General features: G+C 34.2%; 1 protein-coding gene across 4 annotated transcripts in view; it reads right to left on the bottom strand.

The window, feature by feature from the left end:
- The window catches only part of LOC117114455 (circadian locomoter output cycles protein kaput-like), a 61,512-nt gene that overhangs the window by 29,187 nt on the left and 18,045 nt on the right, over positions 1-14,280 (bottom strand). For 3 of the 4 annotated variants that reach the window (XR_004446368.1, XM_033258121.1, XM_033258122.1), the window contains exon 3: positions 6,480-6,628. Coding sequence is in view for 3 of the 4 variants with exons in the window: in XM_033258121.1 (XP_033114012.1) it covers positions 6,480-6,628 (149 nt within the window). In the remaining variant the exon portion in view is untranslated. Of the gene's footprint in view, positions 1-6,479; positions 6,629-7,211; positions 9,523-14,280 lie in introns of those variants that run through there. The other variant, XM_033258123.1, reaches the window with a different exon arrangement.

Genomic DNA, 14,280 nt, shown 5'->3' with positions numbered 1-14,280 from the left:
GTTCAGAGCTGCTACGAGTAGGTAAGAGTCCACTCCGAGCTTTCCGAATCGTCCTACGAGTTTTTGCCGAGTTTGCCGAGTTAGCAACTCGGCATTCTCTTGTAACTCGTATGCTGAAAAAACCCCTAGTGGGAGAGGGGCTTAAATCTCACTTCTTAAAGCAGCAAGTGACTTTTCAAGTAACTGGAAACTGAATTTTAATTACAATAAATCTAATGTTCTAATCTAATAAATATGGAAAATGGAAATTAGGTAACAATTTCATTACAGAGACTGACTGCTATAAATATCTTGGAATTTATATCTCTAACACTAACACCGACTCACGACACATAGAAAAGGTTTTAAGAAAAAGTAATAGCATTATAGCATATGTGAAGTCTCACTACAAAATGAATCTCTTCGTTAGAAAATCAAAAGATGAGTTAATATAACATTTTGGTAGATCACGGACACATTATAAGCTTTAATTTGGTCTTTGAATGGCTTCCATAGGATAAATAGATCCAGAGATGTTAGCATTTTAAGTTTAGGTGTATGAGAACCAGGTTTTGAGAAAATCGGCCTCAAAGATAAAGTTATTAAAAAACATTAAAATCAAAATTTTGTAAAAATGTTGCCTTTGACCTATTTTGGAGAATATCTCAATATGATTTCACCAACGATGCGTCTCATTTCGTGGTGAGACCTCACATATAAAGGCAATTATCTATCAGGACAACTTTAACAGAGTCTATTTTGGTGACTTGCTTTGGAGAGTAATAGATTTACCTACTGTACCATCAATTATGGTTGCTCTGTTTGGCTTAGTGGTTGTAAATCCTCAACCGACATAATGAGGACAAATAAAGAAGTATTATTATTATTATTATTATTACCTAAAATGTGTATGTGTCCGTTCATGTTGTAATTAAGTCGGGTGGCATGGCACTGTGGCTGCTACGTGTCCCCAGGTATTAAGCCCAAATTTCTGATTTTTAATTAGAATGAGGACAAGTAAAGAATTGTTATTATTATTATTATTATTAAGATAAGATAAGATTTACTTCTTCGTCATATATACAAAATACATATGAAATTTGCCTTCCTGAGTTGTAAAACAATGATAAAACACACAAAGACACTAAAAAGCATAAAACGAACTAGAATCTAAGAAATCACAGCACAACACAAAAAAATAGGCTCCCAGTGGAAGCATGTGTCTACTGCCTTATACAGGAGTTTTTGATTTTTTAAATTTTATCTTAATAAGTTGCAGATGTGTGTATTATTGTAGGCTATCTGGATTTTTCATGAAAATTTTCTTTCATAATATACTGTATAGGCCTACTACTACAGTATATTGCACTAAAAACACTTTAAAAATAAGTAACTCTTGGAGTTACCACATTATGTCGTTGATCACTACCATGTTCTAGAGGGCGTCCTTCAAATGACGGTAAAATGCGTTCGTGACAAATGCGTGCTGCGTCCTATAACGCGTGTTCGAGCTCCGAACGCTATTCGAGTTCCGAACGCTATTCGATTGTCAATAGAGCACCCCATACCTCGTGGTAGTAGTACCCATCATGCCTAAACCTGATTTACCCTTTTTCGCCATCTTGAGTTGCTACATCATGATATAGTGTCTACACCTCCGTTGGGGGCAGCAGGCACAACAAGGAAAATTCCAAAAATCAGGCATAAAAAAAATTTAACATTTTTTAAAGTTTAAAATTATATAGATAATGTAGAGGGGGATGATGAGATAAGACGTGTTTCAATTTCTGTCTACAAAATTCCTTCTAAAATACTGATTTTACATCCTTCCCGCTATATTTTTGCATTCCAAAAGGAAATATCATTACATTGTTTAATGTATATTTTGCGCGCAGTATATTGGTGAAGTTCATAATCAATAATTTCGTCAAGCAGGAAACTGACCAATGCGAGACCAACACGCTTGCACTACCAACTGACTTGGGGCGTGAAATTCAAAAAATGAGCCGCAAGCTTGACTCGGTATTGAGAAATCAAACATCCATACTAGCAAGATTAGCTGATGTTCAATCAAGAATTAGCACACTTGAATCTGATAAGTTGGACTCGCAAACTGCTACTGACTTTGCTCAAGAATCTGCCATTGAAAACCAAAAGGATATAAGAATTCTTTCTACAAATTTTCAGAAGTTATCTTCTAAAATGAATAGTGAAATTGGACAGACTCTGTCACAAATCCAAAGGGATACACTTAAGCTTTAAAGGCATTCTAAGAGTTATAATCTGAGATTTGGAGGTTTTGATGAAAGTGACATTGATGATCCGAAAAGTATCATTACAACGCATCTACAGCAGAAATTGAACGTTACAGATGTTATGATTGAAAACGTTCATCGTACAGGAAAATTATTGTCAAGTTTTTATACCGTTCTCAAAAACAAGAGATCCTAGTTAAATCTAAAAAAACTAGTAAGCAATAGTGACACCAATGTATATGTTACGGAAGATCTCACCTGGCAGGATGTAAAGAAAAGAAGAAGTTTCAAAGAGGTGATGAGCAAGGCCTACCAAGACGGAAAGCGCCCAGTGTTTAAAAATGGGGAACTTTATATAAATGGTAAAGCTTTATAATAATCGTTAAATACATCTGGGATATACTTTATGTGAATTATACAGTCTGTATGTTTCTAATATTCGATATAGCCATTGTTTCATTATTTGCTCTTACCCATTAATTAGGAATTTAACTTGTAGTTGGAAATCACCTCTGTCTCAGTGTATTTATACTGTCTATATCATTAAATTTGTATGAGAATCCTTGTATTTGTGTTAGTGTTTGTTTTATTATTTTAGTAATTTTGTACTGGTGTATTGTTTTTCCCTTTTTTCTTTTGATGCAAAAAATTGACATCGTCAAATCTTTTTACATATAACTATCTTAAATTATGAGTAATAACCTATTTATATATTTACCATTTCATGACACTGATCTAGGAAACGAGTTAAATGAAAATATAAATGAGTTTTATACCACCATTAATAATATTTACACAAACCCTATCCAAGATTACTATGACGACAAATATGACCAACAGGTAGATATGCTAATTAATCACTTAAACTCCAGATATGCTACTCTTGATCAATGTCGATATTATGTTGATATTCGTAAATTTAATGATTTAGTTAGCTAGTCAAAGAAAACAGCATTATCACTTCTTCATATTAATACAAGAAGTATTAATAATAAATTAGGTCAGTTTCAATATTTGATAAATTCCCTTAACTATAATTTCTCATTAATTGGTTTATCAGAAACCTGGCTCAACGATAAAATGATACATCCATATTTTGATGATTATACATTCCACTCTAGTGCAAGGTTTAACAAACAAGGGGGTGGTGTCGGTTTGTTCATGAAAAATGATATAAAATATACACTAAGAAATGATTTAATGTTACCCAAAGAGGTATGTGATTCGTTTTTTATTGAAATTGTTACCAGTAATAAAAGAAATGTCATTATAGGTGTAATTTACAAACCACCAAATATTAATGTTTAATTGTTTTCAAATAATATGGAACATTTACTCATAAAAATAAATTCCGAAAATAAGAGATGTAACCTAATGGGGGATTTTAACACTGATTTGATAAAATTCGACTGTCATGATCATATTAATAGTTTCTTAAATCTTATTATCTTATTATTATTATTAATCTTATTATTATTCTTTTTTTCCAACTATTTCAAAACCCACCAGAATTACTACTCATAGTGCTACTCTAATCGATAATTTTTTTACTAAACCAATATGATTCCAATATTGTGTCGGGTATACTTATATCTGACATTTCCGACCATTTACCTATTTTTTGTATTGTTGAAAATGATATCTATAATTCTACTGTGGAAACTAATACACCTTATTATTGTATTAAAGATATAAATTCTTTCAGCAGTGAGCTATACCAAGAAGATTGGTCTGCCATTTATAATTGTAATCCTATTTCATCACTTGACTTACTTTCTAAATAGTTTTTTTCAAAATTCATGATAAATACCCGAGTGTAAATAACTTACAGAAAAGAAAGAAATGTAAACAACCCTGCATGTATCCTTTACTTGCTAAATGTAGCGAACTAAACATAAGCTGTACAAGGCATACATGAAGACTCAGAATAGCCAACATAAATTGGCATATAAGAAATATAATAATATTTTTACCAATCTGTGTAGAAAAGCTAAGAAAAAATATTATTTTTTATAAAATAAAAAAAATTAAGGGAAACCTTGAAAGTGTATGGAATGTTATAAACTCTGTGATTAACCCCGGGAAAGAACCAAAGATTTTAAGGATTGGTAATGAAATCATAAGTGACAGAGAATCTATATGTGAACATTTCAATACATATTTTGCTCAAATTGGTTCTTCAATAAATAATATGTCGTCCTGTAATGTAAATCCTCTTTCCTACCTAACAAACCAACCACTTTCTTCTTTTTTTGTAAATCTTGTCTCTGAATCTGAGGTATTTAATGTTATAAATGATCTTGATTCAAATAAATGTTCTGGATACGACCACTTAAATGCTTCTATTTTAAAACAAATTTTACCAATTATCCTAAAACAATTAACTTTCGCTGTAAATGCCTCTTTTTCCTTAGGAATTGCTCCAACCCATTTTAAACTTGCAAAAGTAGTCCCTTCATAAAAAAGGTGATGCTGACTTGTTATCAAATTATAGACCTATATCGATCCTTCCATTATTTTCTAAGATTCTTGAGAAATTGATGCATACCAGATTATACAATTACTTAATTAAAAATAATCTTCTAAATAATCATCAGCATGGATTCAGAAAAGAACATTCAACGTGTCATGCCCTTCTTGAACTTGTAAACTCCATATATAATTCATTTGAAAAGAAAGAATTTTTATTAAGTACATTTATTGATTTAACTAAGGCATTCGATGTAGTAAGCCACGACATCTTACTTTCAAAATTATTTCACTATGGTATTAGGGGTGTTCCATATGAATGGTTCAAAAGTTATCTTGAGAATCGTAAACAATTTGTACAGATCAGTGCTTGTAAATCATCGCCAAATGAAATAACATGTGGTGTGCCACAAGGATCTGTGCTTGGACCGCTGTTATTCTTAATATATGTAAATGACCTGTGTGTTAGTGACACTCTACATGTTGTTTCCTTTAACTCACTACAACATTCAGTTTCTTAAAACGAACTTCGACTAGCACTGCGACTAAATGACGCGAACCTCGACTAAAATGACACCTCCGCAGGCCGATTTTTTTAGTCAGCCTAGGGTCAGGCTAAATCGCCGACTTGAAATATTTTACCCCACTAAAAACATGTTTTTTTTGTAACTCCCGATAAAGTGAAATGAAGAAAAATGATTGTATAGGCAGGTTTGATATATTTTCGGTGTGTTAAACAAGAGACATCAAGTTCAGCTTCAAAAAGGAGAAATTATACGTTTCTTCCAGCCACATGCGATACCGTAGTTCCTGATTTGCAGGAAACCCCCTAGCGCTGCAGTCACGTAGTTTCGCCATAACAACAACAAAGATGGCGCCGCCCTCACTCGGTTCAACTATAACAGTTCTCCAAAGAAAGCAAATTTTCAGTGACTGTTCAAATTCTCTATCATAATATGTTAACAACTAATATAGTTATTATTATAGAAAATTAATTAAGCCAATGATGATCTATTATGAATTATGAGGAAATACGTTTTTGAACCACAGACAGCAGCTTAATATTCATCCGCATTACCGGATCTCTAAAATTTCGTCTGCTATTAAAATTAGCTCTTTTCATTGGTTAGTTTGATAGTTGTTGCTAGCCAGTCGTCTTCAGTTGAACTAAAACAAGGACTTGAATTAGTCGTAGTTAAAACTTCGACTACGTTGTTTGTGAATACAAATTGAGGTTGGAGTTGAAACTAGCACTAAATGAAGTTCTAGTTCGAAGTTCGACCAAAGTTTGTTTTAAGAATACGGGCATTATTTTCATACCTTGTTTCACAAAATTATTTTTTGAAAGATCCTTAAAGGAGAACAGAAAAAAAAATAAAAATAAAATTTTGTTCTTTTATTCAGCAAATCGTTTGCTAAAAAAATCAAGGCAGAGGAGAAAATAAAAGGAAAATTGTATTGGTTATTGTAAGCAATGTACTATGGGATAGTTAAATGCTTTAAATTTATAAAATTGAGTAGAAATATACACACCATATTTTTAGATTTCAAGGCAGCGGCGGGCGTAATAAAAATTTTAAAAACTTTATCTTTTTCTGAAATTTCCAATTTTTTCGTCACTGCGGGTGTGCTAATAGGCCAAAAATAAAATTTATATTTTTATTGGAAATCATCATTATTGGCCGGCGATGGGTTTGTGAAACAAGGCATAAAAAAAGTCTTGCCCAAGAGAAAGAGTTTGAGTTCATGATGAATGGTAAAGAAAACTAAACAAACCATTGTGTGTTTTCAGGAAGCTTATTGTAGCCTTAAGAACTGTAGACTTGTCCATCTTTCTACTCTTTGTCGACACCATCGAGCAGAGCTCCTGGATGAGGCTATTGAACTGGTCTCGCCTCTTCTTCTCACTGACATTTCGAGATATTCTGTGGTGAGATAAAATATGAAGACTTTGTGATATATCCTATACAATATGTATGCTTGAAGGTATGATTAAACAAAAAACATAAAAATATAAAATAAAAACGTCAAGAGTCACTGCACCTCGGAATAGTTCGCTAGATAGACGGCGCATTATAAATGCTGTTTTATTGTTATTATTATTATTTGAACGACGATGGAATTTAAGTAGATGTGAAAATGACAAACGTGAATGTTAAAAATTTTAAACTATTTAACAGGAAACTTAGGCAGGCTAAGGCCATCTACCTTATACTATAAACAGAATTGAAGAATGCTCTAATGACAAAAAGAAACTGTTTAATGTTGTAAAAAATCTTTTAAAAGGTACACCTGTTGTTTCTTTCCCTCCTCATAATGATATGTCTCAGCTGACTGAACTTTTTTGAAAAGATTACAAAGATACATAACCAACTCACTACAACACCTTGTACTCTGACTACCTTGAACTACAGATCCGCCCTTGAAGTACACTCATTCTTTCTCCTCCTTTGATACTGTTGATTGTACTTTTATATATATATATATATATATAGATTTTATACCCACCCGTCTCATTAAATTGTGCTGTTCTTCCATTATCAAGCCCCTTAATCTCTTAGTTAATAAGTCCCTCATGTCTGGCAATGTTCCATCGATATTCAAAACCGCTATTGTGAAACCCATTTTGAAGAAGCTTTCTCTTGACTCCGGCTTGCTCCAGAATTTTAGACCTATTTCAAACCTTCCTTTTCTTGTTAAGCTTATTGAAAAAGTAGTATTTAATCAATTATCATTATATCTTTCCAATTTCCAGCTCTTAAATCCGTATCAATCAGCTTATAGAGTACGTCATAGTACCGAAACTGCACTTACAAAAGTACATAATGATATTGTCTGTTCTCTTGATCATAAACGTGCTGTGGTTCTCGTTATGTTAGATCTATCGTCTGCATTTGACACTGTCGATCATAACATTCTTTTACATCGTCTTTTCTTTCATTATGGAGTATCAGGCTGCGCCCTTAATTGGTTTCGTTCTTATTTACTTGGTCGTACCCAGTGCGTGGAAATAAATAATATTAAATCTGCTCCAAAGAACCTTAACTGTGGAATTCACCAGTGGTCCATCTAGGACCTCTGCTTTTCTCCCTTTATATACAGTATCTCCTCTAACTGAAATTATCAAGAAAAACAACTTACATTACCATTTGTACGCTGACGACATACAAATTTACATTCACTTTTTTACCCCTCTGAATCCCTCTTAATAACGCAACGACTGGAAAAATGTCTGTCTGAAATTTTGATCCTGGTTATCTGCTAATATGCTCATGCTTAACAATACAAAACCTGAATTCATTATATTCTGCACTAAGCACATTAGTCATATCACTAAAAACAGTTAATTTCCACCTACAGCAATATTGCTAACATCAGGAACTATCTCTCTAAGGACACTCTGCCACTTTAATCAATGCCTCTGATTATTGTAACTCTCTTTTCTCTGCGCTACCTAAAGCTCAGTTAAACAGGTTACAACGCCTCCAGAACACTGCCGCACGTATTATAACACTTACCAATAGACGATCGCACATATCTCCCATCATCTATAATTTGCACTGACTTCCAATTAATTCACGAATAAAGTATAAAATTCTGCTACTAACTTTTAAAGCACCACAACTCCAACAACCCACTTACCTACTTGAACTCCTTCCTAAATATGTCTCCTTATCCTCGCCCTCTGTTCTTCTGACCTTAATTTGCTCATTGTTCCAAGAGTTAACACCAAATCCTACGGCCACAGATCATTTTTATTTTCAGCTGCCACACTTTGGAACTCCCTCCCAAAACATATTACCGACTCAACTTCAGTTGTTATATTTAAGACCAAACTCAAAACCCACCTTTTTAACATCTGAACATGCTCAGCGCCTTTGACTTTTACTTCGGTTTAGTGATATTGGCGCTTTATTAAATTAAATAATTATTTTTAATTATTATTAGTATTATTATTATATTATTATTATTGGTGATCCACTTCTTGAGCGGATCACTTCTTGTTAATGTCAGGATCATCATCATTTTTTTGGTGATCCGCTTCACGAGCGGATCCCCTCTTGTTATTGTCAGGATCATCTTTTTTTTCTTTATTTTTTTATTCTTTCTTTCTCCTCATTTCCTGTTTGCACGCTATCTAAAAATTGTTGTGAGCTACAAACATGCTCACTTCAACGAACATTTGGCTTGGCATAGTCAATGTGACCTGTTCAATGTGCACAGTCATGCCTGACGTCATCTACGCGCAATTTTACGTGTTTCACATTATCGTTCATATCACCGTAACCATTCTTCATTTCTGAATCATATTTAATGGCCATATACTTCAGGTCAAGGTTGAATATCAGGTACCTTAATTTTCCGTTTGCGTGTCTTAGCGTGCGCGTACGTGTGCGTCAACATTTGTATATAGTATGCTAAAATTATGCCTATTTTTAATCAGTTATAGCTCATTAGGATGAAAGGTGACCCCCAATTTTATTACATATTGTGAAAGCACATGAGTTGTAGATATGATTTTATAGATCATTATGGCTGATCGGACATTGTGATATCATCATATTGCCATTTAAATTTTAAAAAACTGCATTTTTATTTATAAGGTCTTTATTTTCAAACTGATTTGAATGTATCTCGCTTATTCTTGTTCGATCGTCTCCCACCTGTGAGTATGTTATAGCTGAGACAAATCTCTTTTGAAAGCGTCCCTATATTTTTCATTTTGATCATGTGATCATGGTAAAAAAAAAATGAATTTTTGGAGCCCTTTTATCTCTCTTTCTTAAAATACCACAACAGAGGGAGACAGACTATATTTCGACGCTATCAGACTGATATATAGGTTATATGAAGGGTAAATTCATGTGGCATTACCAATTAACAGGCGGTTTTAAAAACACAGACAATATTTAATTTCGTGTGCCGTTACCGTCCACGCACACATCGTGACGTGCGCGTGCGTTAAAATTTGAAAATTCTCAATATCACTGTTCAAATAATTTAAAGAACGTTTCAGGTCATTTTTAGCATTCCAAAACTTTCATAAATTTATGCGCTGCATCTTCACTTTAACGCGCACAGCACGTAATGAAGCTGGAAATTACGTTTTGTTACATATTTTGGGTTCCTGACACTTTATTCATATCAAGAGTCAACTCTTTGTACCATTACCGTGCTCACCGGCGTCAAGGCATGCGCGTCCGCATGTGTAAATCTTTTAAAATGTTCAAAATTATTCTTTTTTAAATAACTAATTACAGCATATTTTAGAATATTATAAAACTTTTCAATCAGCACCGCGCGCGCTTCTTGATTGTCAAAGTACGGCGGATCACCAAACTCGTCCTCAGTGACGAGTTCAAATCTAGTTCCAATGCTCAATACTCAATAGAATCATTTGTCATATATACATGAATTAGTTATTATTATTATAGTATTATTATTATAGTATTATTATTATTATGATTTCTTAAAGGGGAGCTTCCACTTTTTTCCACAATCATCTCAGTCCCACCATGGTTGAGGTTAATTTAGAATTTATAACACCTTAGATGTGTGGAAAAAAACAAAATGCAAAATTTAAAATGTTTTTAATTTCAACAACTTTTAAATTCAAATGCTACTTTTTTTTAATGACACTATACCAAGTAAGGCCCCATCTAGTCAGATGTTTCAAGTGCATGTTACACTTTCAGTACTTGGTGTCTTGTCATCCTGTAAAAGGAATCCATAAGAGGGGGGTGGGGGTTCCTATAATAATAATAATATATATTATATATTATATTATGTTGTTTTATGTATGATAAAAGCAATCAAAAAAAAAAAAAAAAAAAAATAATAATAATAATAATAATAATAATATACTTTTTTTTTACACGGATACACTTGATTCACCCAAGGGTGTTTTTCGTCAAGGCCGTGCAAGGCCATGTAAAGTAACAAAATATAAGGAAAATATAAAATTAAAATAACAATATGAAAACACCATTTAAACAAAAGGTTACCAAGAAGCAAAAAAGGGTGGAGAGTAAGTAGCTAGAGGATAGGTGCCCTAGTAGAATCAAGGGAAAGAACAAAGGTTTGTGGGGGTCAGGTGGCCAGGTTCCTGAAATATTCTAGCAGGCTAGAAATAAATCACCAATTGGCTGCTTTAGTTGCAGTTGGCTATTTTGGTCAGAAGGTATTAAAGATTACATTATAAAAAAAACCTACAAATTAGTCTTCAAAAATTTTTTAAAAAACCCTAATTTTTCCAACGGAATTTGGCCCCTGGAACCAACCTGGGAACCTTTGCTTCATATGCCAAGTGCTTACCAGGCCCACCCAAAGTTCAAACCATGCCTCCGTCTATGCATTGTTGCATAATATTGCCAAATGAAACCAGAACAACACCGCCCAATTATTTATATTGTAAGATCACACAGTGTGAATGGGTCGACAAAGATTTGGAGAAGCAACCTGGCAACTACTCCATAATGGACCAAAACATTATGTGAAGAGTATAGTACATTAAAAAATAGATTTAAAACCTACTGTATGTCAGGCAGATCAATTTACTTAGCAGTCACCAATTAGCAAGCAAGATACACTCAGATTCCATTTAATACAAAACAATACTGTTTAAATGTATTAAAGATTGTACTAGGTGATTTTTTTTTAAAAGTGAACTGCAAAAAATTTAAAGAACACACTTTGTCCGGTATGGTTACGATCCCATGAAAAACAATACCTTTGATTGGCTGAGCTTAGCATGTAGGCCTCCATGACCACAGAAACCGGCTGTTCACAGGCAGTGTTTGTTATTCAATGCTTGACTAAACATGGGGATTTCTATACACAAGACACACATGCACATGGTTTGTTGTTGACTGTAAAGGGCGGCAGACTGGGATTATGTCATTGATTATCTCTTATGGAATTTTGCATAAATACAGCAGCTTACAGACAGGCAGAGAGCTGATTAACTGAATGCCATACTGTCATACTAGACTTCTTATTTACACATGTTGATACACATCACATGTTTATCTCCATTTTGTATATATAAAGGGCAGCAGACAAAATATAAGACATCGCCAATACAGGGAAATGGTGAACAGACGTCGACAATCGTATTGGGTATAAAATCATAATAAACCGTTGAGGGCGCTAATTTCCTATCTTTATACATAGCAATCATGGCCGCTTCTCAATGTTTTTGTTGTGATACCCATGATTCTTGCTGTATTGTAATTTCGAACGGAACTTTAAAAAATCACTAGTAGATATTCCAAAATTTAATCCGCTCACTATGAGCGATTGGATATCTAAGGAGTAAAAGAGACGGATGGGAAATCGTGGACTTTTACGTACTAACGGTGGGGTGATTGCCGACACGCCTATGGTGACGGATGAAAAATAAAACTTTAACAAAGTTGTGTAAAAGTAAAATAGACTTTTTACCAAAATCAACTACAGTATTAATTATTGTTAGACCAGCCCAAGGTTGGGTAGTACTAAAGTGCGAGGCAGCGAGGCAAAACGACGATTCATGCGAGGCGTCGTTTTACCATTCCCAAAAGTGCGAGGCATAACAACGATTCATGCGAGCCATCGTTTTACATCGAAATATGTGCAGAGAACAACGAAAATCCAATGTAAAAGTAATATTACATACTATTTAATAATTATGCGTGATAGTCATTGTCAAATTTGCTACTTAATTTGATTTGCAACCACAGTGGATTTATTTTTCTCCGTCTAGGCTTAGGCTATATACTATATAGTCAGTAACATCGCTGATCACAGGGGGGATCCAGGATCTGCTGCATTCCCATACAATTAGGGCAGAAATTATAGAGGGCGCTATTTAAGGTCAGTTTAGTGAGCTGTTAAATATGAATATGCATAAACATGACCTAAGTTCGGTGTTTGTAAAGACCACCGGTAACAACGTCCGAGTTGCTATTATAAGCGTACGTTGGAAATTGAAGATTTATGTACAAGAATACTGGATGCTAAAAAACCAAATATCATACTTTGTTGTGCAATAGTAGTAGTAGGCCTATTGATTTGCGCTACGAGGGATGCACGAGGCATGAATAGCTACATTATATTGTATTTTTCAGTAGGCCAACAAAACTTTCATTTAATTGGTAATTATTAATTTAGGTCTTGCTTGCTGTAATTATTTCTCTACTACGATAATACGATCACTAAACTGACATTAATAGCGCCCTCTATAATTTCTGCCTAATTGTATGGGAATAAAAAATAATGCAGCAGATCCTGGATCCGCCCCTGTGATCAGCGATGTTACTGACTATATAGCCTAGGCCTAGGCAGAGAAAAATAAATCCACTGTGGTAGCAAATCAAATTAAGTAGCAATTTGACAATGACTATCACGCATAATTATTAAATAGTATGTAATATTACGTTTACATTGGATTTTCATTGTTCTCTGCACATCTTTCGATGTAAAACAATGCCTCGCATGAATCGTTGTTATACCACGCACTTTTGGCAATGGCAAAACGATGCCTCGCATGAATCGTCGTTTTGCCTTGCTGCCTCGCATGCCTCGCTGCCTCGCACTTTAGTACTACTCCCCAAGCTGCCACGTCTAGTCTACAGTAGGCTACAACCAGTAGGCTACAACCGAATACCCCTACAACCAGTAGGCTACAACCGAATACCCCTACAACCAGTAGGCTACAACCAGTAGGCTACAACCGAATACCCCTACAACCAGTAGGCTACAACCGAATACCCCTACAACCAGTAGGCTACAACCAGTAGGCTACAACCGAATACCCCTACAACCAGTAGGCCAAACAGTACAGTAGGGGCCTACAGTAGTCGAGCTAGAAAATTACACTTTGTTATAAATACTACTGTAAAATGTAACTGTAAACCTATTATAATACCATAATAATGGACTATACTTGGGTCCAAAAAAAAAAACGAACACTAATTATCCAGTTACCAACGAAGCAGTGGGTAAGTACAGACACAAACGTGCCTGGGATCATTTTGCGTGGACTTTCTAGGTAGGCCTGGCCTACCACTTGGTTGGCTGGTAGGTGACACAAATGCACCAATTTATGGTTTTAATTAAATACAAATTTAACTAAAATGTGTTCAAATCTGCCTATACAATATAAAATGTTACAGGGCATTGTAAAAAATGCTGTGCTACTGTTTTAAATGTGTTTAAAACGTTCGTTTATTTACCCTTTTCAACACACCACATAGCAAGTTTCAATTTGTTTATATTCCATACCCAACTCGCCATATTTCAGTGACGTCATCTCGGTTCGCCATTTCCCTCTATTGTACTCAATGATGTTCAAGTGATTATTTTTTTCTGATTTTCTGAACTCTTGTTATACACTTTTTTTTTTCATAAGAACACATTTTATAAGAACACTGAGGCTGAAATTGCTTAAAGCCCCATTCCCGGCAAAATTTCACTAAAAATGACTTTTTTTAGAAAATATGCATTTGCATTACTCCAATTATTATAAATCATGGAAAAATATTGGCATGAATTTTAGTTTTACGCAAAAGAATAAAAAAAATGAGAAATACAGACT

Source organism: Anneissia japonica, unplaced genomic scaffold (genome assembly GCF_011630105.1).
Source record: "Anneissia japonica isolate Jap-2015-1 unplaced genomic scaffold, ASM1163010v1 scaffold1374_len1023071_cov147, whole genome shotgun sequence".
Classification (NCBI taxonomy): domain Eukaryota; kingdom Metazoa; phylum Echinodermata; class Crinoidea; order Comatulida; family Comatulidae; genus Anneissia; species Anneissia japonica.
Note: the sequence above shows the minus strand (reverse complement) of the source record. Positions and strands in the feature narration are given on the sequence as shown.